We start from the raw sequence: 21,007 nt of genomic DNA on the forward strand, positions 1-21,007 counted from the left end.
TTTATGTTTTTGCAGAATCCAGTATTGCTCACTGGTTGGTCATTACATTTTATTAGTTTGATTTCACTGTTTAAAATGATGCCACTTCTGTTCAGACAGAACCTGTGATAATAAAACAATACAAAATTTTTAGTTCCATGTTAATAAAGCACTTAAAGCTTTAAGTATGGCTAAATGCTTTTTTCAGAATTAAATATATCACTCCTTAGGTGGTAGTGGCCCCAAGTTCAGTAAAGTTGGAAAGATATTCACAGATTCGGACTTCCAGCATCAATAACTCATTAGATATAGGTTGTCAAAACATAAACGGTGCCTCTTTCCCATTGTTGCAAGGCAGACAATGTGCTAAAAGCCCAGTTTTATCAAAAGTAGCTGTCTTTCAAGCTACAGGAATAACATTGGTGTCTATTGAGTGAACAGGGTCCGTCTGCAATTTGCAAAACCACTGCAACAGTAAAGAGAGACAAATATTCAATGACTTCACTCTTATACATTGTAGTGTCACTAAAATCACTGCAGCCTTCAACTGGCTCCTGTTGACAAAGTGTTTTAACAGAAATGTAAATGCTGTAATTTGATTCTTTTAATGAACCATGTAACTTGAATGGATGTGATGCTGGTGTGACCACAGTGCACACGTCTGATGTTGCTCACAGTGGTCCAAGGAACGCTCAGGGAGTTTGTGTGTTTGCTCAGACTCATGAAAAATTAGAGGGAACATTGGTCATACCCTTGTTTTTTAAAATATATAAAACACCACAGCAGCACCTGAAGTGACAGCATTTTATTGACAATCTACTATAGAAACATTGATAAAAAACAGAGTGCAATCATAAATGCAAGATGCCCAACAATATGTGATCAAGAGTTCAATGGAGCAGTTTTAAAATGAACGTGTTTCAGAGTTCATCAGTACAGTGATTTCTCTACAAAAGGCAGTTTAGGATTTCATTTTCAAATACAAGCATGAAGCCGATAGTATATGGATTTGCTTCCCTTTTCCATTTTCTGTTCTGAGGACCAGCCTTTCAGTCGTTCTCAGAGACCTTTATACTCCCGTGGACAGTAGCTGTAAAACAACGGCTCAGCCGGGATCCCGCGCCTACACAAGGAAAGGTAAATTCGATAAGGAATATGTTTTCAGACATTACGTGTTTTATTAAATGAGAAACCTTTCGAATAGGAGTGCAGGTGATACATTTGTAGTTTCGAGGTCGACATACTCTCATCCAAGCAAAGTCTCATTGGTCAGACGACTGTGTGTTACTTTTACAAAGAAAAAAAATGCTACATCAATGGCCTTCCAGGATTGATCCACTATTTCTGTCAGTGCAAGAAAGAACTGGTGAAAAATGGGTCTTTTAAAGCACCCTGCATTTTTAAAAACTTTGAACTCGCCCAAATTTACAGAGACTGTTGGTTTCAAGTCTTTTACCATGTAACCAGAGGTGATTCTAGACTAAATGACACCATGTCAAAGAAGTCGGTGTGGCTGCATTTTGTGAAAACAGATGGCCCAAATGTCAAGTACAAACTTTACAAACAGTAGTTAATAATCAAAACAACATAATCCAAAAACTGTAAGCTGACTTATATTCTTCAGTAAATTCTCTACTGGGATCATGAGTTGATATAATTCTACAACATGACTATTAAAAAAAAAATCTGACTTCAAAACCCCATTACATTTCTCCTTTTGCAGTACTACACTGCTACACTACACAGTTGAACACCCACATTACACAGTTCAGGTCATTCCCCAGGATGTGAGTGTAGAACTGTGGCTTGACAGTCTAACCCTGGGGACCTAATTCCTGTTACACAACCCTGTGGATGTTAAAGAAATCAGTACGCAGCCTCCTGACTCTAAATTTTCAATCGCACTAAGAAATTTTGGAAATCATGGGCAGGTTTTATGCTGGCCAACCTGGCTGGTGTGTTGGTTGTCTTCAGCAGGAAAACAACTATGCTTTTTATGTTTATATTTGTAATTCGTTTATGCTGATAAGGTTAGCAGGTAGATTGTGCTGTGAAGATTTCCTTTGGTTGGCTACAGCCCTCAATAATATGGCATTTGGAGGCTGGTGATTATGTAGATGCAAATTAATAGTACAAAAAGACTGGATACTTACTCCACCATACGACAGCGGTGCACAGACAGTCTGTTGAAGGCATCGTTCAGGTCAGTTACATCTTTGGAGCTCCACAGCCGCTCGCCCACAGCACTGGCACGAGGCCTGGGAGAGGCAAAAGGAAAGAAAAACAGGACAAACATCCATCCTGTGATGCATCAAGCTTTAGTTTCTGATAAGCATTTATTAAAGGATCACATGAGCCTCACCAGAGTCTGGGTGTTAGGTTGGTAGCATCCACAAACTCTCCCCACAAGCAGGCTTCTCCACCAATCACAAGTGCCTTCTGCTTTTCAGTTCCTGTTTTTTGAAGGTAAGACTTGATGAGGTCAGTTAAATTCAACAACCATAAAATCTGAAAGTGTGATAAACAAAATTAAATGAACTGAATTACAATCACATTTCTCCCTCCGATAGTGATTTTTAATATATGTCTCTTTATTCAACAGGCTTACACATATTCGCACAGGAGTGACAACTCAGTGTCATTTCAGATCTGGGTCATGAGGGACATAAAATCTGCCAGACAACAACAGTATAATAAAGCAGACTCATTAGTGAGGCAAAGTCCCAACACCATCTTGTAAATACTGAAAGCAGACGAGCAGTCAAAGTGGGCAGGGAAATACAAAGTCAATCATCCAGACACCAACCATTAAAGTCCTGCGGGTCGGCCTTGTAAATGGCATGCCAGTCCTGGCCGTAGGAGATACGGTTCAGGTACCAGGGAGTGGACAGCAGGGTGTGGTACCCTGACGATGTAACTTTTGCCATCTCACTCTGGTATTGCTGCTGGTTTCCTTTCCAAACGTGGATAATTGTGTCTGGTTTCAGCTACACAGCACACATATATACAAGCATCAGTAAAAGAAAAGTCAGGAAGATGAAGAGGAAAATGCCAGAGCCTTCCATTTGAGACACTGTTGCATTAATGTATTTTGTGTCTTTCCCTCTGTTTATGTTCCACTGTCGCAAAGTAAACAACAGGAATCATTTTGTGTGACACTATAGGGTCTTAATCTCAAAGTGTGAATTACGTTGAGGTCAGAATTCTCACTTTTCACTTATTTTAGTCCTGTGAATTTGTAATGTTAGTTTTTTTTTTTTTTTTTTTAATCTCAAATGGAAAGCACTTTGAGTCAATGTTAGTTTTTTTTCTTTTTAAATCTCAAATGGAAAGCACTTTGGGTCAATGTTAGTTTTTTTTAATGTCTATATAAATAAGGTTGATTGGACCTGACCCTGTTTACCCCTTATTTGAGCATTTACTTTCATCGTTTCCACAGGATTGGCCCTCTATAATGATGAAACACAACAACTCATGACACAAACAACATCTGAAACCACCAACCACACTGCCCCATCTCCACTTTCTGTCAGACTCTCTCCTTGTCACAACTGTGCAGCTTTTCAAGCATAAGCCTGTTGAACAAACAATTTTTTGCCTCAAAAACTAAATCAGAGCTTTCCTCTACCAAATGAAGTGATTCAGCATTGGAAAAAAAGAAAAAAAAGACATCATTCTTTACAAAAACTGACCGTTGAAGTTGAGTGGCTCAACCTTGTAGTAGTTCCGCCAGTCCTGTCCGATGCTAATATAATCTAGGTACCATGGGGCGGAGAGGATGGTGGTGTAGCCTGCTGCCGTCACTTTGCTCATCTCCTCATTAGTGCCACTGCCGATCCACACATGTACTACTGTGTCTGGCTTTAGCTGGAATTGTTAAAGGCCAAGCTACTGTGCTTAGATTAGATACTACATGACTCGTTGGTTATGGCTGGAGGAATAGTTTGACATTTTGGATTTCGCTTTCTTTTTGAGAGCTGGATAAGAAGATCCGTATCACTTTTGAGTATGTGCGCTAAATATGAAGCTGCCTTAACCAAAACAGCAGGCAGTTGTAGTGTTTCTATGCTACTGTCTTGAGTGTTTTTCATGTGTTTCAGAAAATGGGTGCTAAAATGTAGTGAATCAGAGTCGAGTTGAAAAAAATGTAAGGTTTAATAACAGCTACTTTTCCTGAAAATACTGCTATGCATGAAGGAGTTGTCAGAACTGATGAAGTCAAAGTCTTCTTGGACTAATCTTGCCACTCTACAGCCGTTTTGATAATTAATGTAATAATATAAATTATAGTTACCAGGACATAAAGACTGCATTTTCCCCTTTGGGATCAAAAAAGTATTTCTGATTCATGTTTAGAACTGGCAGTCAAATCTGATATAAACACAAAGTTTGGGGACAGCATTCTTCCTAACAGGTTCTACTGGTACTACACAAGCAGAGATTCACAGCAGTGCAATAACATGACTTGCTGGTTTACCGGTTTGACTGTTACAAAGCAGGAAATTGGCTTTAAGGCAGAAGGGGTGGGTCTGGAATTCCCCTATAAATTTCTATATAGAATTCTTTAAGGTAGTGAGTCTCTGTCTTATAATGTCTAACTGTGCCTATGAATGGACTGGTAGAGCTACGAACCTGAGAAAACTGCATGTGACTACACTGGCTGTTGCATTTGCAGTATGAGCAAGTCAGATACAATTACAGCCTATAATAAAGACATTAGATGGATAGATGGTTGTCACAGAAGCATTATCTGTACACAAATTATTATTACTATTATGTAAACATGCCATATTACTACCTAGCAGGCCAATCACACTTGTTGCGGTCTGTGTTGCTGTTATTTTTTAAGGGGGTCAGGCTACAATGTAGGCTAAGCCAGAAGTATATGTCAAGCCTAAAGTAGCCTGCTCAACTCCAAGTCTTGAAACAGCTGCACCTCTGACCTGGCTCTGTCCGAAAACAGCAACAATCCACGTACCAGCATCTCTAAAGCTCTTATTAATACATATTATGTGTGCAAGCTGCTGTAATCACAAAGTCTTGTCTGTAGATAAAACAAACAAGATATAACAGATTCATTACAGAGATGTAGAGGTGCAGGTGGGCCGCTGCTGGCTTCCTATTTAAACTGTGGTATTCATCTTTTAGCCAAACTTTCAGCAAGAAAGCAAGTATGCGCATTTGTCAAAATGTCTAACTATTCCTTTTATAACACTTTTTTTTAAAAAAAACAACAAAAATCACCTATGCAGGCATTTAAAATTCAAATACATAAATCTGACCAAACATCTTGGCCTAGTTAACGCATAACAATCCTACCGTCACACCATTGTCGAACACCTCTTGCCAGATTATGTAGCCCTTCTTGGTCGTGGTGACAATGTTCAAAAGTCTATCAGAAAAAATAAAAGGCAGAAAAAGAAACAAATTTAGGTAATTTCACTTCTGAACCACAACCAGAACATACATGATAAACCCACTTTTGGATGTAGAATGATTCCAGTTTGCTGTAGTCCTTTCCGAAGCCCTGCGCATCCATGAACTTCTGAATGTCCGGGTTAGACTTCCTGTAGGACAAAACTATCAGCTGACATCTGTTGTCTAATCTTTGATGCTGATGAGAAGTCTCTGACATTTTAAACCCAGTCTCACCAGCATGTGAAGTCCACCTCATCACCTCCCAGGTGAACGTAGCCGTCAGGGAACACGCTGCTGATCTCCTTGAAGAACTGGGCCATGAAGTCGTATGTGGTGTTCAGGATGGGGTTCACTGGTCCGAAGGTACCGGAGGGTGTGGCGCCAGAATAACAGGGGGTCAGCAGATCTGGCTGGCCTATGAAGTAAAGATATGAAGTAAAATCAGGCAAACACATAGAAAAAAATAATGGTGGCAACTGAGAAAATCTGTCTCCTGCAAACAACTGGAAAACTCACCTTTGCCCCAAGACTGTGTGTGTCCTGGAGTGTCAAACTCCGGGACGACACGGATGCCTCTCAGACGAGCAAACTCGATCACCATCTTCACATCAGCAGGCGTATACACGTGGGTGTACGGGTGGTAGGATCCCTGTGAACAATTTCAGGAATGAGCTGGTGGATTGTGACAAATAAACAGTCCTATCAAGCCCAGTTCTATGGGGGTGTAAAAGCATAATTTGCACCCTCAGTGGCAATTTTAACAATAAACGTGTCATTTAATAGTGAGTGTGAACCTTGCTGCATCATCTTGCAATGCACTTAGTAAAATGGCAATCGTAATAGTACGTCCCTGCTGCTTCTTGGATGCCTCTCTTCGCGGCTGGACAACTTCCTTCTACAGTGTTTGCCAACTGTCTGGATATCATTACATGAATACTCAAAAATGGATGTAGAGGGCGATGCCAAACACTGGAAGAAACAGCCTCCACAAGGCAGATCAAGAAAGTCATTAAGACTCTAGCCAAAGTTGTCCTAGCTGTCTCAAGTGTAGCACTCCTCCCACCAGCCTCACCTTCAACCAATGGACTTCAACGAGGCAAAGAAACGACCCTTGTGAAGAAGAACCCGTCAAGGTGTGTCTAAATAAATATTCATTCTTTCCTTTATAGTAAAATGAGATGTTTTTCTTGTTGCTCATGGCTTAAAAGCAGAGTGGCTTGAGTATTCCTGCACAGAAGATACCATATTTTACTTATAAAAACTGTCATGCTGCATTCACTTACTATTGTTTACAACTTTGCCCAGGCCATCACACACTATTTTTGATGGCTGTTGCCGGTGTTATTTTTTTATTTAACCCGCCCACACATCTTGTTAGTTGTAATCTCATATAGTCGATTTAAATGAGAATATTCAACATGCCAAACACAAGCATCTGAAAACACTTCATTAGCTTTGATTATTCAGCTAAAACATTGGTCACCTTTACTTTTACAATGGATGGACTTCGTCATTTTACCACATTGTGACTGTTTGGTCCAGATAAAAGCAGCTGGAGATGTATATAAACTTGGCAACAACCACTTTTTGGGGGACGATGATCACTTTCATGTGTCCACCCTTCTGCCTCTCCCTAATTGTAGATGCATCTTAAATCATTTTGTTCAGGAATAATTCTGGAGTCTTCTCACTGACCTGCTGGCTCAGCTGTGGGAACGTCCGGCTCAGGTAAGGGAAGGACGGATCGTCAACGATGTGCCAGTGAAAGACGTTGAATTTGTTCATCGCCATCGTTTCCTGTAAGAATGAGCACAGCAAAAAATGTAGTCAAGATGTAATTGAAATCATGAATGAGAAAATAAAATTGAAAGGTTTTACTATTTACCAGATTAGCCAAGATGACTTTAACGGGAAGAAAATGGCGAGAGGTGTCCAGTAAGATGCCTCTATGTGCAAATCTGGGGAAGTCACTGATTGCTGTTGCATTGATGCTTTTCTGAAAAGATACAAGAGTTAAAATGAGATTGGAGATAAGACCTGGCTCACAGAGGTGACCAAAAAGCAGAAGAAAACATTTGCAATATGAATTAAAAAGGTAGAAATAAAGAGGCCTTCACTCACAGCCCCATATTCATCTTCATACACCAACTGGCTGAAAGTTTCCAGACCTAAAAAAAGAAAGAAAAAAAAAAAGAAGTAGCAAATCCAAATAAACACCAAGTGTACAAAGTCCTTGGAAGATTTTATGAGGTCATGACATTTAGTGACTGTCACATTGCTGAAAGGATGAGTTTGTATTGAGCTTGTAACAATCAGACTCAGCATTTCATCAACCTTTAGAAAGCTTTTTACACACTGTACAGATATACAAGCAGAAATAAAGCAAGCAATTACAGGTTTGAAGTGTTTTCAGTGGTCCAGAGTAGAAATGAATGTATTTAGTTTTTTTATGACTAGCTTGAGTTTTTGTGAAACACTTTTGCATCCTTGCTGAGAATGAGATGACAAGATAGACACCACTCTCATGACTGTCTGATAATTATAAAGATGACTAATCTTGTTTTTGTCTATTAGAGACACTTTGAGGCCACAGCTTGTGGCAAATAACCCCCATAAAACCACAACTGGCTTTTGTGCCAAAATCAGATATTAATTAGAGGTGCTAGCAGGCATTTTGTTCCTTATTTCCATCCTTTATGCTAAGCTGTGCTAATCACCTTCAGGGTACAGCAGCATGTAACTCTCAGCTAGAAAACAAAGTAGCATATTTCACAAAATATCAACTACTCTTTCTACCTACTTGTCAAATCTAAAGTTTGCAAATATTTCCAGCTAGTGCTGAACAATTAATCAGAATAGTATTGAAACTACAATATGGCTAAAGGCACTATCCAAGTCAAAGGAGCTAAAACTTTTTTGACACAATGTAAAATGTGTCACAAAATACCACTATAACTAAAGCATTGTGGTGCTACACAGATTCTCCAGCTTACAAGTCATATTCTCCAGATCTGCTAGAAGGTGCTTGTTTTATGCAAATTGCAGCAAAAATCAATTATTTTTATTCTTTTTCAGTGATAACAAAATGATTAAAAAAAAGACCATTCCCTCTTAGCGCAACACATATTAAAATATCTGTCAGAATAATGGCAATATAATTATTTCTGAATATTGTTTGGCCCCATTTCTAGCTTCAAGATTTTTTTAATTTTTTATTACAGTAATATGAATGAATATATTTGCAATTTATACCACAAAACAAGCATTTTCATATAAAATATCTTGGGCTTTGAGAGACTGTGATGGATAGTTCTCTTTTTTTGCACTATTTTACAGCCCAAAAGATTTAAAAAAAAACAAAAAAACAAAACAAAAAACAAACAAACAAAACAAACTATGTATTGATTATTTAACAGTGAAAGCTAATGAAAGTAAATGTGCATTGTAGTCCTCATATAGAGGGCTGTGTTGTGAAGTAGTGCAGTAAAGGTCTTAAAAAACAAACAAACAAACAAAAACAACCTACCATGCAGGGCTCCCCAGACCTTCGGTGCCCTCAAAACGGCAAACGGCTGAACCACTGACAGATCATCTGTAGACACAAACAGCCTAACATTAGATGCATATTTCCAGGGCAGCAAAATCTTCACTGTTAATTATTATGGTGGTTAAGTCAGAGTCTTAAGGAGGACTTTACATATTTGCTCTAAATTAACTGTGTTAATCCTAGTATTTGCTGTCCAGGTAATATATCAATTCATAGAAAAGACATGATTGTGACTGTTTAGCTGTTTACTTTGGCAGTATGAAGTACATTTGTTTGAGTACAAGTATGAAAAAACAAGGTAATCTGTTTCATTTAAATTGTTGGCAATTTAAATTCCTATTTAAATTATGAATATCATCAGAAAAAGGCTGCTTTGACTGGGATTATACAGTATATGACACTATTACATTGAAACACTTATGAATCAGAGAGTAAGCAGCAATTTTATAGTTTTAGCTGGATGATGTTAAGGTAGTTTTAATACTTTATACACAGTTTGGTCCAGTAATTCCCAACCTGTGGTCTTCTAAAAGGGTCACAACAAAAATCTGAGGGGTTATTAATGATTAATGAGAGAAGAAAACCACTTCTAATTCATAAATCTGTACCAATTATTAAAATATTCTCCAAGTTTTGCTTTATTTCATTGGACCTTGGAATTTTTTTTTTAAACATTAAACCATCTGAGTAGTTGTGAGAAAAATCACTACAGAACTGACAAAAAATAAATAAAAAAAATCAACCTAACAAGACATCTTTGTTTTGAAAGATGCCAAAAATGTTTTAAGAACCTGGTCAATCTTTACAGTTTTTCTCAGATTGGAATTGAAACGATCAAATTTACTTGTTCAACTTCAACACTATGTAGTCACTTCTGCACATCGTATAAGCTCATTGTTTTGAATAAATTAGAAATACACACTCATGCAAATGATGTGGTACAACTGTCTGCTGCTTCCTACATTATCAAAAACTTATGCAGTGCTGAGAAAAACGTATTACAGGGCTCCTCTGTTCAATAGTGACACTCCCTAAAACAAGTAGGAATTAGCTCATTGCATAAATCATTACATGCAGCTGTCGCAATTTTCTAAACATTTCTATATATTCTGTTTTTGTTTTTTGCCGACATAACCAGGTCGCTGCGAAACAGAAAAGAAAGACATGATTGTTTAGCAGCACTTGCATGACACGAAGCAGAAGAATACAAAGGTAGAACTGCAAACACAGACAGAAGTGTACACACTGTGCTGACTGTCTGCAGTCTTCCTACACCTGATGTTCCTGTCTATCAGGTCCACGTCACAATGGATACTTGACTAACTGTTTTATAAAAGTTAAGGATGAGATGAAACATACCCAGCGACTGAGAAAAACAGTCAAGATGAACTGTATTCCATGAGATAAACGTGTTTTTTGTTTATAATACCCTTAATTTGAAACGGACTGCAGCTGCTCATTGTGTACTTCAAAACCGTGCACTTTTAATAAATGATTTACAAGTTAGTTACTTTCCATCACTGTATATTCTAAAGGTTTGTTTTTTTTTTTTTGACCGGATTGCGCTTTAAACCACAGAGAAACCAAAAATAGCAGTAGATAAACATCATAATCAGCAAAGGGCTGCAGATGAGTGTGCAACTTTCATTTCTGCAGAAGCAGCAGTGGGAAAATATTCAGATCATTTTAAATAAAAGTAGCAATACTGCAATATAAAAACATTCCAGTACAAGTAAAGACCCTACATTTGAAATATAAGTCAAGCTACTCAACTATTTTGATTGTCAAGCTTCTTAAATGTGAAGATTGTCTTGTTTATTTCCTCTTCTGTGACAGTAAACTGAATACATTTGGGTTGTGGACAAAACAAGACATTTGAAGATGTCATCTTCGGCTTTGGGAAACGCTTTCACCATTTTCTGACATTTTAAAGACAAAACAACTCAGCGACTAATCGAGAAAATAATCAACTGATTAATTGACCATGAAAATAATCGTTACTTGCAGACCTGCAGTCCATGGAACCTACGGAGATGTAAGCGGGCATGTATTAGCCCACAAAAGACAACTATAAAATCAGTGAGGGATGAATCGTATTTAGGATTAGACCAGTTACTGTGTCTGAGTAAACAGACCTCCGAGTTATAAATCTGTTGACATTTTTTGTAACAGGTTTGTTGCTATTTTTACTCCGCATTCTTTTCAATTTAGTGCTGGTGATTTTCCTTTGGTGCTCCTTCATCCTCGTTTGGTTGCACCAGAAATTCTCTTGTGCCAGAAAAAGAATCATGTTTATATCAGAAAACACTCAAATTATGCTGTTACACTGAGGGGAAAAAATAGTTACAGCTCTAGTAAGCATTATCTGCAAAATAAATACATCAGAAGTGCTCATAATGCAAACAGAAATCAGTTTGCTACTAGGTCTGCTGTTCCATATTATTATTAAATTACAGGATAAATATTAGTGGTGCATTTATGTACACATGTCAGTGCTGAGTATGTAAACTGTTAGTATGCATTGTATTTGTAAGCTCAGTTCATGTTTCTGTAAAGTAACTGGTAAATAAAGCTGTTATAGCTCAGTCTAGATGTAAAACAGCACCAGCAGAGTAACTTTACTGAATCCAGAACAGAAGCAGCACAATTAAACTTCATGGCTACATGCCAACCAGGAAGAGCAGAGACTCACATGACTCGTCGGACTTCACCGAAGGATAACCGTCACATTCAGAGTCAGCTGATGTGATGTAAACCCGCAGCTCGGTCAGCTCCGAGGGGGCAGACCTCCTGTTTTTGCCCAATCCCTGCCTTTTAGCTCCGCCAAATATGTACTCGTAGTACCTGTGAAGAAACAGAGGGCTGAACCTGGTCCCTGAACGCAGCACGGCGTTGTGATTTCAACATAACGAGTAAACAGAAAGCAATTAAACAAAAACATCCAAACAAAACCGAGTAGCACACACCTCCTGTAGGCGTTCTGCAGGATGTTGCAGCTCGAACCCGCAGATGAACCTTTACCGTCAACGATCCTGAAGCTGGAGCCCAACTTGAATGAATCCTGTGAGATTTTCACTTTCTGCGGCAGAGGCCACAGAGAGCCGAACCTAGAGGGCTCGAAAGCGGGCTCAACATCTTCTACATCTTCTACTAGTATGTTGGGCTGCCGGTTACCCTGGCACAACCCCAGAGTCAGCAGCAGCACCGCGAACTTCAGCAAAAGCAGCATGTTGGTGGAAGCAGCAAAGTCACAAGACCCGCTGATCAGACGGAGCTTTATGAGGAGGCACGAGGGGCGGAGCTTCATATGCGGAAGTGTGTTTCTGCAAAGAGTTAAAGGGGAAGCTAGGATCCTGCATGCAGATATGTAATAACAGACCAGCTTCTGATTCTAGATCCTCTGCTGCAGGGGTGTCAAACTCATTTTAGTTCAGGGCAACATACAGCCCAGTTTGATCTCAAGTGTTCCGAACCATTAAATCACAGCATAATAACCTATAAATAAACACAACTCCAAAATTAGCTCTTTGTTTTAGTGCAAAATTATATTCTGAAAATGTTCACATTTCAGGAACTATCTTGAAACAAAACATTACGGACATCCTGAAATTTCTTTACAAAATTAAGTTCAATTTCAACAATATTATGCCTCGGTTTATCATTTACATATTACAACTTACAGGTCACAGTTTATCTACAAAGGCACAAAACATTCAATCTCAGGTGTCTGGAAATGTTAAACACTTTTAGACTAAAATTGACTTTTGACAGTTGTTTTGATAATTGCCACCAATTATGCCAGTTAATAATCTCTTAATCAACTGATGGTTTCATTTCAATCTGTTTATATACTGATGTGTAGTTTAATCTTTAAAGAAGCATTATATTTTATGAGCTCTTCATTTGAATGATAAAATCTTAATTTGCGGAGGTAGCTAAATGTAGTGGAGAAAAAGAGCAACATTTCCCTCTGAAATGTAGTGTAAATGATGCATAAAGTATCATGATTGGAATATATTCATGTAAAGCACAAAGACCTCAAATAACTACTTGAATACATTCTAGCACGGATGTATTCAATATTAAATATAGAAAGTTAAGGGTAAAGAACACAAAGCAAAAGAAAACATTTCACTGATGCACAGCATAGTTCGAAACAGTATGATCAAACCAACATTTATCTTAATGATTTCTGATGGAAATAAAGAAGTAAATAGACACAAAATTGGTTTTAAAAACAAAGCAAACTGCCCCTGACAACTAGTTTCATTCTCAATAAACTTATTTTCAGGATCATTATGTCTCTTTAATAATTTTTTAAAAATGTATGTTATATTTTCTTTCAGTAATAACCTCAATTAATCCACTGTTGCATTGAAAAAGAATTTCATGATAGACAAATTGTTGAAGCAGATACAGTCATTACATTGGGGTTATAAAATTAAATGTATTCCTAACAAAATGTTGGTAAAGAATGGCTAAATATATGAGTAAACACAATGTTAACACTTGCGGCATATCTTTATATAAGCCAGGAAAAGTATTACACAAACAAACTGTTCAAGATTCCTCTGAAAAGCTCCTGGAGTCAAGAAATTAGCAATCAATAGCTGTAATTCTTAAAGTAAAGCCACCAGAGATTACTGGTCGCACAAAAACGAGAATTTTGTTCTACTTTCATAGGTTACACAGTCTTACTTTAGCATAAACATTGTTGGATACATTGTTAAAACTGTCAAATGTGTCACAATGGGGTAAATAAATCTTTCTGTAGTGCAGTAGTTCATGTACAATGATGTGGGAATTAAACAAGAAATGAAACAAGCACTACAACAAAAGCACCAACAGCTATTATGTACCACACCTAGCTTTCCAGAACACCTCTGCTCAACCTGTTTGACAGAGAACAGAAGTATGGTGTTGAAAGTTAAAGCTAATGACAGAATAAACCACAGTGGTGTTTATGGAGCTGTCAGGAGACATTCATACTGCGAGGACATAAACCTGTTTACACATTTACATTGTAGAGGAGATTCTGAGGACAAAAATCAAATGAACATAACGTAAATCATAAAGTTTTACAGTGATGACTTGGTTTAAGGTTAAAGGAAGGAAGAGTTAGGGTTGGGCAAGTAGTGATTATAGTGAGGGGAATTCTCCAGAAAATGAATGTTGAGATGTGAACAAAAGTTTATACACACTTGCCAAGACTATGTGCATCTATACATATATGGCAGTTTTGAGTTTCCAATGATGCAATTCAGAATTTTCTATGATGGAGTCACTGACACCCGTGCATTTTTGTCACAAAAAAACAATCATGCATTTTATTTCTTGAGTTATTTGGCCAAAATGTCCAGAAATATGTTTGGAGGGGAGAAGAGGAGGCCTTTAACCCCAAGAATGCCCAAATCTACCTTCAAGCATGGTGGTGGCAGTATTATTCTCTGGGGCTGTTCTGCTGCCACTGTACCTGGTGCTTCACACAAAGTCAAACTGAGTAAAAAAAGAGAAAGAATCACCTCCACATTCTTCAGGACAACCTAAACTCATCAGCTGGAAGGTTGGGTCTAATATGCAGTTGGGTGTTTCAACAAGACAATAACTCTAAACATACATCAGAACTGGTAAAGAAATGGCTAAATCAGGACAGAATTCATGTTTTTGACTGATTTCCCCAAAATCTATTAATCAAATAGGTAATCGATGTAAACAGAAAGTAAATTTAAAATAATTTTAGAATTCATTCAATGTTAATGGCCTTTTTCAAAGCAATCAAAACCACCAAACATTTCCCAACTTCAGAAGAGAAGGTGTGATAATTTTCTACATTCATTTGCCTTACATGACAGGAAATGGAATATTTTGGGAGTTTGCAATGTTGGTGAGACAAAACAAGCAATTGCATTCTCATTTGACATTTGTTACATGATATTTCATTGGCCAAAAAATGCGGCTGGATACTTGTGTTACATAATACATTCTCTAGGAGTATTCTGCATACTGTTTTACACTAGAACTGCACTGGTTACACTAAAACCAACCATCCAGTCGGCAAAAAAACCCCACCAAAGTAGTTTGGTACATTAGATCCAGTAAGTACAAAAGTGAACAAAAATGTGGCAAACACATAAAGTATATATTTTCTAATAGTATTCACAATGTTAATACAGTCATGGAAAAAATGATTAGACCTCCCTTGTTTTCTTCAATTTCTTGCCCATTTTAATGCCTGGTACCACTAAAGGTATATTACCCGAAGAATACAATGAACACGGCAAAAAATGCAGCTGATTACATAATATTTTTTAAGCTTAATTGTTTTCCCAGGGTATATAAGAGGCCATTTCATGTCATAAGCATCACTGCACGTGCAAAGGCCTAGAGTGGTTTCCTGCTGACATTCAAGCTGTAGCACAACTCAGAAGTTGTCAGCTCTCACAAAATGATTAAAACTAAAGAATTATGTGAAGCCACAAAGGCAGCTATCTTGGCACTGCTGGAAACTGGCATGAGTGAGAGACAGGAAGCGAAAAAACTGAAGATCTCCAAGACAGCCATTCATTACACTGAGTAAAAACAAGAAACGTCTTTCTACCCCATGAGATGACTGTGCACTCATCCGTTCCTGTGTCAGGAATCATCTTCAGACCTCCAGGGACCTCAAAAATGAGTGGCCACTGTGGAGAAATGTGACTTCTTCAGCAAGGACAGTTGGAAACCAACTTCTTGAAGCTGGTCTGAAGTCAAACAGGCCACGGAAGAAGCCCTTCATCAAGGAAAGGCAGAGGAAAGCCTGATTAGTCTTTGCTGGGGATCAGAATGATTGGACTGTTGATTATTGGGCTAAGGTTCAGTGATGAATCCAGTTTTCAGTTGATGCCCACTCCAGCCAACTTACTGGTTAGGAGGAAGCCTGGAGAAGCCTACAAACCAGACTGTCTTGCCCCTACAGTAAAACATGGGGATGGATCAGTGATCAGTGTGGGTGGAACAGGGCAAATGCAACTGTGTGAAGGGTGAATGAACCAGGTCATGTACAGGGCTACTCTTGAAAACAGTCTTCTTCCATCAGCTGGAAAACTCTTTCCTGCCTCCAATGAAAGGATTTTCCAACAAGACAATGCCCCTTCTCACACGGCACGGTCTATTAAAGCCTGGATGGAGAACCAGCACATTCGAACCATGCCTTGACCTGCTCAATCACCAGATCTAAATCCATTTGAAAACCTGTGGAAAATCATCAAACGCAAAATGGAGAACCACAAGCCCAGAAACAAAGCAAATTAGTTAGAATTAGTGCAACAGGAATGGGCTGCTGTGACAGCAGAACAATGTCAGAAGCTGGTGGAGAGCATGACAAGATGCATGGTTGCAGTCATCAAAAACAATGGTTATGCAATCAAGTACTAACTCCTGTGTGGATCATGTGACTACAACAGACAGAAACGAAAACATGGAATGCCTAAAAGCGTTGTTTTTGGCAGTACAACACCATAGCTATTGATGTAAGAGCTTAAATGATGTTTATTATTATTATCAAGAAAACCATGGATAATTGCCAAATATCAGCTCTTAAAGTAAACTCTTAAGAGCTATTTTTGTTGTTTTCATTATATTTGTCCAAACAAATGTACCTTTTGTTGTACGAGGCATTAAAATGAACAAAAAATGGAAGAAAACAAAGGTGGTCTAATAATTTTTTCCATGACTGTATGTGTAAATGAAGCTAAGTAGGCCCATGTAGTTAAATATGAACCCTGACAGGGAGAGATATTTGCTTGATTATGTCTTTAATCTATCACGTTGTAGTATGGACCCACTTTCTTATCTGCAAGCATCTGTGACGCCCCTCATCACTAAATCATCACTAGAGGTGGGAGAAAACTAGTTCTCATTACCTGCCAGGCTTGTTTAACAAAAGTACCTTAGTTTGGTTCAGTGCTTATTTCTTTGTGCTTTAATTTCTTGCTTTATATTTGATGTCCAACAATTTAGTCCCGACTTCTTTTATCTGTGATTGAATAAAGTAAAATAAAACAAAAAAATTCATGCCATATTATTGAACACTAAATGACTACAAACTTAAAATAAAATAGAACTCTCACTGTAGTTTTCCAGTTTTTAGTCCAAAACACCTAATGTAACCAAATCCATTCGTTTTCTGCATCTCACTATATCTCTTAATTACTGTCAATTCAATTTGCCCAATTATCTCAGAATTATTTTGTCCACTAGGTGTCTCTCATGTCATATAAACTGTACACTCACCTTCCACTTCATTTTGTACTATGCACCGCTCTGCCATAAATTCTACTTTTACGAAGCTTCTGCATTTTCAGTTTTTGTTGATGTTCTGGAAATGGTGATAATTGTACTCTATGTTTATTACTGAGGCATAATGGGAGGTGGTTTACTTGAGTGCATTACATTTAAAGGTGTTCCTAAAATATTGTCTCTCTCGTGTGTTTATAGTGTTGACAAAACAGTAGGAACACTTTTAAATGTAATGCACTCCAGTACACCCCCCTCCACCATCCACAATGGCTTTAATAATAAACATAAACTAGAATTATCAGCTTTTTCAGAGCAAAATGGAGAAGCTTCGTAAAAGTAGGATTTATGGCAGAGCTGATGTGTTGGATTGCATTAGATTTCACAGGTACCAAATGAACTGACCGGTGAGACCACATGAAGCTATAAAGAAGTTTTTCTTTACAACTAAGTACACTTTACTATTTGATTACTTCTTGTTTGTCTGCATGAATCAATAAAGTAATTAATTAAATGTTTCCCAACAGCAAACATATAAAATAACTTTATGAGCATTTTACCTGCAGATTATAGGTAAATAAACCAATAAATGACCATTACCTCTTAATCAACCAACTATTTAGTAGTGAATAAATGATCTCTCAGTGCAAAACTAGATACATTTATATTACAACTGACAAGTTTGAACAAAAATATCATCAAAAATATAAAATTTTTTACACTGCAGTGACAGCACCCACTGTTTTTCTGTTGGTACCATGGTTATTTCTATGTTCAGTTACAAATATCATGTATTAAAGGTTTCGTTTTTAGCGAGCAGAGGGGTTTATGGTTCATTTTTACACACAGAACAGTAGTAACAACGTAAAAGAAGGATATTTATCGGTTTGATTTTTATTCATAGAACTCCTCCAGCTCCAGTATTTAGTCCACTAGATGTCCCTCCTGTCCCATATATGAATTATTTGCTGCCATAATGACATTTTCCTCGTAATGTGCTTCTCTAATGAACAGTGTGCCGCCGTATCCCTCATATAAAGCTGCGGTGAGAGCGTCATTCTATCTTCATTAACAGCTGAGGGGAAGAGAAGCTGGATATGAGTGTGTCACAGCGCTGTAATCACCACAACACAAGCACACTACACATAAAAACAAACAAAATAATTACATTATGGCCTCAAGGGTCCACTGATGAGTTAGCCAAATGTACTGTCAACAAGGACCACAGATGTGACTCACACAAGATGTTCAGGGATAAAATTGGACTTCCCGTTCCCGGATACCCCGACCAGAAACCACAATGCCTTTATAATCCTATAGGACTTCGCCACTGTGACTCAGTTCAACTTTACGGTATTTCCTATATGTTATTGTTTTTAAATGTGTGACTGTAGTTTTTTTTTTTTTTTGACAGTCTTTATTCCACAAAGGATAACACAAACAACAGCTTTAGTTGTCTCGTGGCTCCAGTCACAATGCTGGGTGGGTCTTGTTGTGTCTTTAAAGCTCAGCAGGGAACAATTGAACCATTACTTTGACCGTAACTGTGTGACCTACCATCACCTCCTGTACTGTGGTGATAAGTCCATCATTACTGAGGTGTTTGTTATTCACTTGGGTAGTCCCATTTAAAGCTTCTAATCCACTACTTTAGTTACTTTGCAAAGTGAGATTTTAAATAATAAGCTTCAAAAATACTTCTTTATTTACTTAATACCCAGAGTACCAGCTGACATGTATAAAAGTGAAGAAGTTCTCCATTTCTATCCGTCTCCACAATTCCTTTTTGTTCTTAGATCATCCTCTTCAGTGTTTCCCCATCGGTATCTAGTATTATTATTACTCCGCCAAAGAACATAGTAGAGTTATGTGACGATCTGTGTATGTTTGTCCATCTGTTTGTCTATCTGTGCACACTATTAATCAAACACTTACAAACAGATTTAGATGAAATTTTCAGGGAAGGTCAGAAATGACACAATGACCAAGTGATTAGATTTTGGCAGTGATGCAGCTTATAGTCTGGATTCATGGATTTGTTAAAGATTTACGTATCATTGTGAGATAGCAGCACGGCATCACTGTAACTATGACAACAAGTGAACACTATGTCAGCTGCCTGCTGACGATCACATGATTGCGATCCTACTACAAATCGACCGCTGCGGACTTATCAGGACTTATCTGTCAGAAATCATACAACAACTGAGCTAAAATACAATACATTACTAAAGCTTAAGACAATCAGTGCCATGGCTTAACATTTCCACTTTGAAACTACATTAACTGATGACAGTCTCAAAACCACGGATCAGAATCGGTTTGCAGATGTTTAACTATATTACTTCAGTATTACAACTTGCCATTGTGCAGCATGGAGACGGTTCACAGTGTTGTAGGTGAGCTGGTGTCCTCGAGCTGCAGTCAGTTGAAAGGAGTGGATGGAACAAGAAGCAGCGATATTTGCATAATCTAAAGTAAGCAACAGTGCAGAGTGTGTATGGCAGTGTGCAGACTCAGATTATGTAGCTAGAATGAAGTTGGACTAGAGCAGACTAGAAAAGTAGTATAATAAACTATAAAAACAGTTTTAGCTGTAATTTTAAAAACATTTTACTGTTCTTCCACAGGTTTTTCGTGTTTTGTGAATTTACAAATGATAACTAATAACATCAGAATGAAACTGTAAACTGTAAAACACAGGCCAAAGCTGTAACATGAACATGAACAATCTTTATATGCATGAATAGTAGTTTGTTCTTTTACAAAGGTTGACAGTAAAATTACATAATCTGTACTGTATTTAAATCAGTCAAGAATATTGCCATTTCCAACTGATTGTCCCTTTTTTGTTAGATTACAGAAAAATATCAAGTGAAATCACAGCAAAATAGTGTTAATGTACATGTTGACTGTAAAAACAAAACAAAACGAATGAAAAACAGGTCAAAACTGTACAAAAATGTGCATTTCACAATAGTGAGTTGTTCTTTCACAAGTGACATTGATTTACTGTATTTAAATGTCATTACTTTACAGATATTTGCTATAATTACTTTACAACTGTCACGTTTCTTTTTATGACACCCTTGCAACCCGATCTTCAGACGTTTCAACAAATTTTCAATTTTAATGTATTTTTTATTCTTTTTTTTTTTTTTTTTACAGTGGAGCAATTATGCTTCTGTGTTGTCCTTTAGGGACCATGATCTAGGCTTTACATCTAAGCCATTTTAAGGCAAGAAGAGATCATTTCCATGCAAAAAAAAAAAAAAAAACTCTAAATATGTAGCTCTGATGCACAGAGATGAGATTTTAGCTGTTTAATCATGGACTTTAAATTTTTCAGATGATTACCCAACTGTTCAATGCATATAGGCGCAAAATGACTCAGTACATGGAAACAAAACATTCATCCTGTGACCCACTGGAGGAGACGCAAGCACTAAACTATAAAGATTAAAACATTGCAGCTGGATATAAAGTAGCCATGACTTGTTAAAACAGTGAAGTGCTTTTTGCATCAGTCAGAAAGTTCGTGTTGACTGCAGGACTGTGACCTGTAATGGAGAACCAGTAATTACATTAATAGTTTGTGGTTTTTTACTTAAATAGACGATCAGAGCACTTTGTGCACCAGAGAAAAATACCACCAGAAACTTTCTTTTTTGGGGGGCCGGGTGGTTTGTGCCATGGGACATGCAGATCCTGCTGCTCTTTGTCTCTCTGCTGCCTGCACGAGGTGACGATCCTCCCCCTTCCTCGCTGTAAACACACCCATCGCTGAGG

General features: G+C 37.7%; 1 protein-coding gene across 2 annotated transcripts; it reads right to left on the minus strand.

The window, feature by feature from the left end:
• Positions 1 to 769: 769 nt before the first annotated feature.
• Positions 770 to 12,205, minus strand: hexb (hexosaminidase B (beta polypeptide)). 2 transcript variants are annotated; one of them, XM_023276712.3, is made up of 14 exons: positions 11,911 to 12,205; positions 11,637 to 11,788; positions 8,924 to 8,989; positions 7,519 to 7,565; positions 7,283 to 7,393; positions 7,093 to 7,194; positions 5,914 to 6,046; positions 5,632 to 5,812; positions 5,460 to 5,546; positions 5,299 to 5,371; positions 2,786 to 2,966; positions 2,342 to 2,432; positions 2,133 to 2,237; positions 770 to 1,102 (listed from the first exon to the last, which is right to left on the minus strand). In XM_023276712.3, exons 1-14 carry the CDS (start codon positions 12,171 to 12,173, stop codon positions 1,039 to 1,041), a joined length of 1,656 nt encoding a protein of 551 aa, XP_023132480.1. In that variant the 5' UTR covers positions 12,174 to 12,205; the 3' UTR covers positions 770 to 1,038. The 2 variants fall into 2 exon arrangements, with proteins under 2 accessions (XP_023132480.1, XP_023132481.1); XM_023276713.3 differs by lacking the exon at positions 2,786 to 2,966 and adding an exon at positions 3,672 to 3,846.
• Between the last annotated feature and the right edge of the window lie 8,802 nt (positions 12,206 to 21,007).

Source organism: Amphiprion ocellaris, chromosome 17 (assembly GCF_022539595.1).
Source record: "Amphiprion ocellaris isolate individual 3 ecotype Okinawa chromosome 17, ASM2253959v1, whole genome shotgun sequence".
Classification (NCBI taxonomy): domain Eukaryota; kingdom Metazoa; phylum Chordata; class Actinopteri; family Pomacentridae; genus Amphiprion; species Amphiprion ocellaris.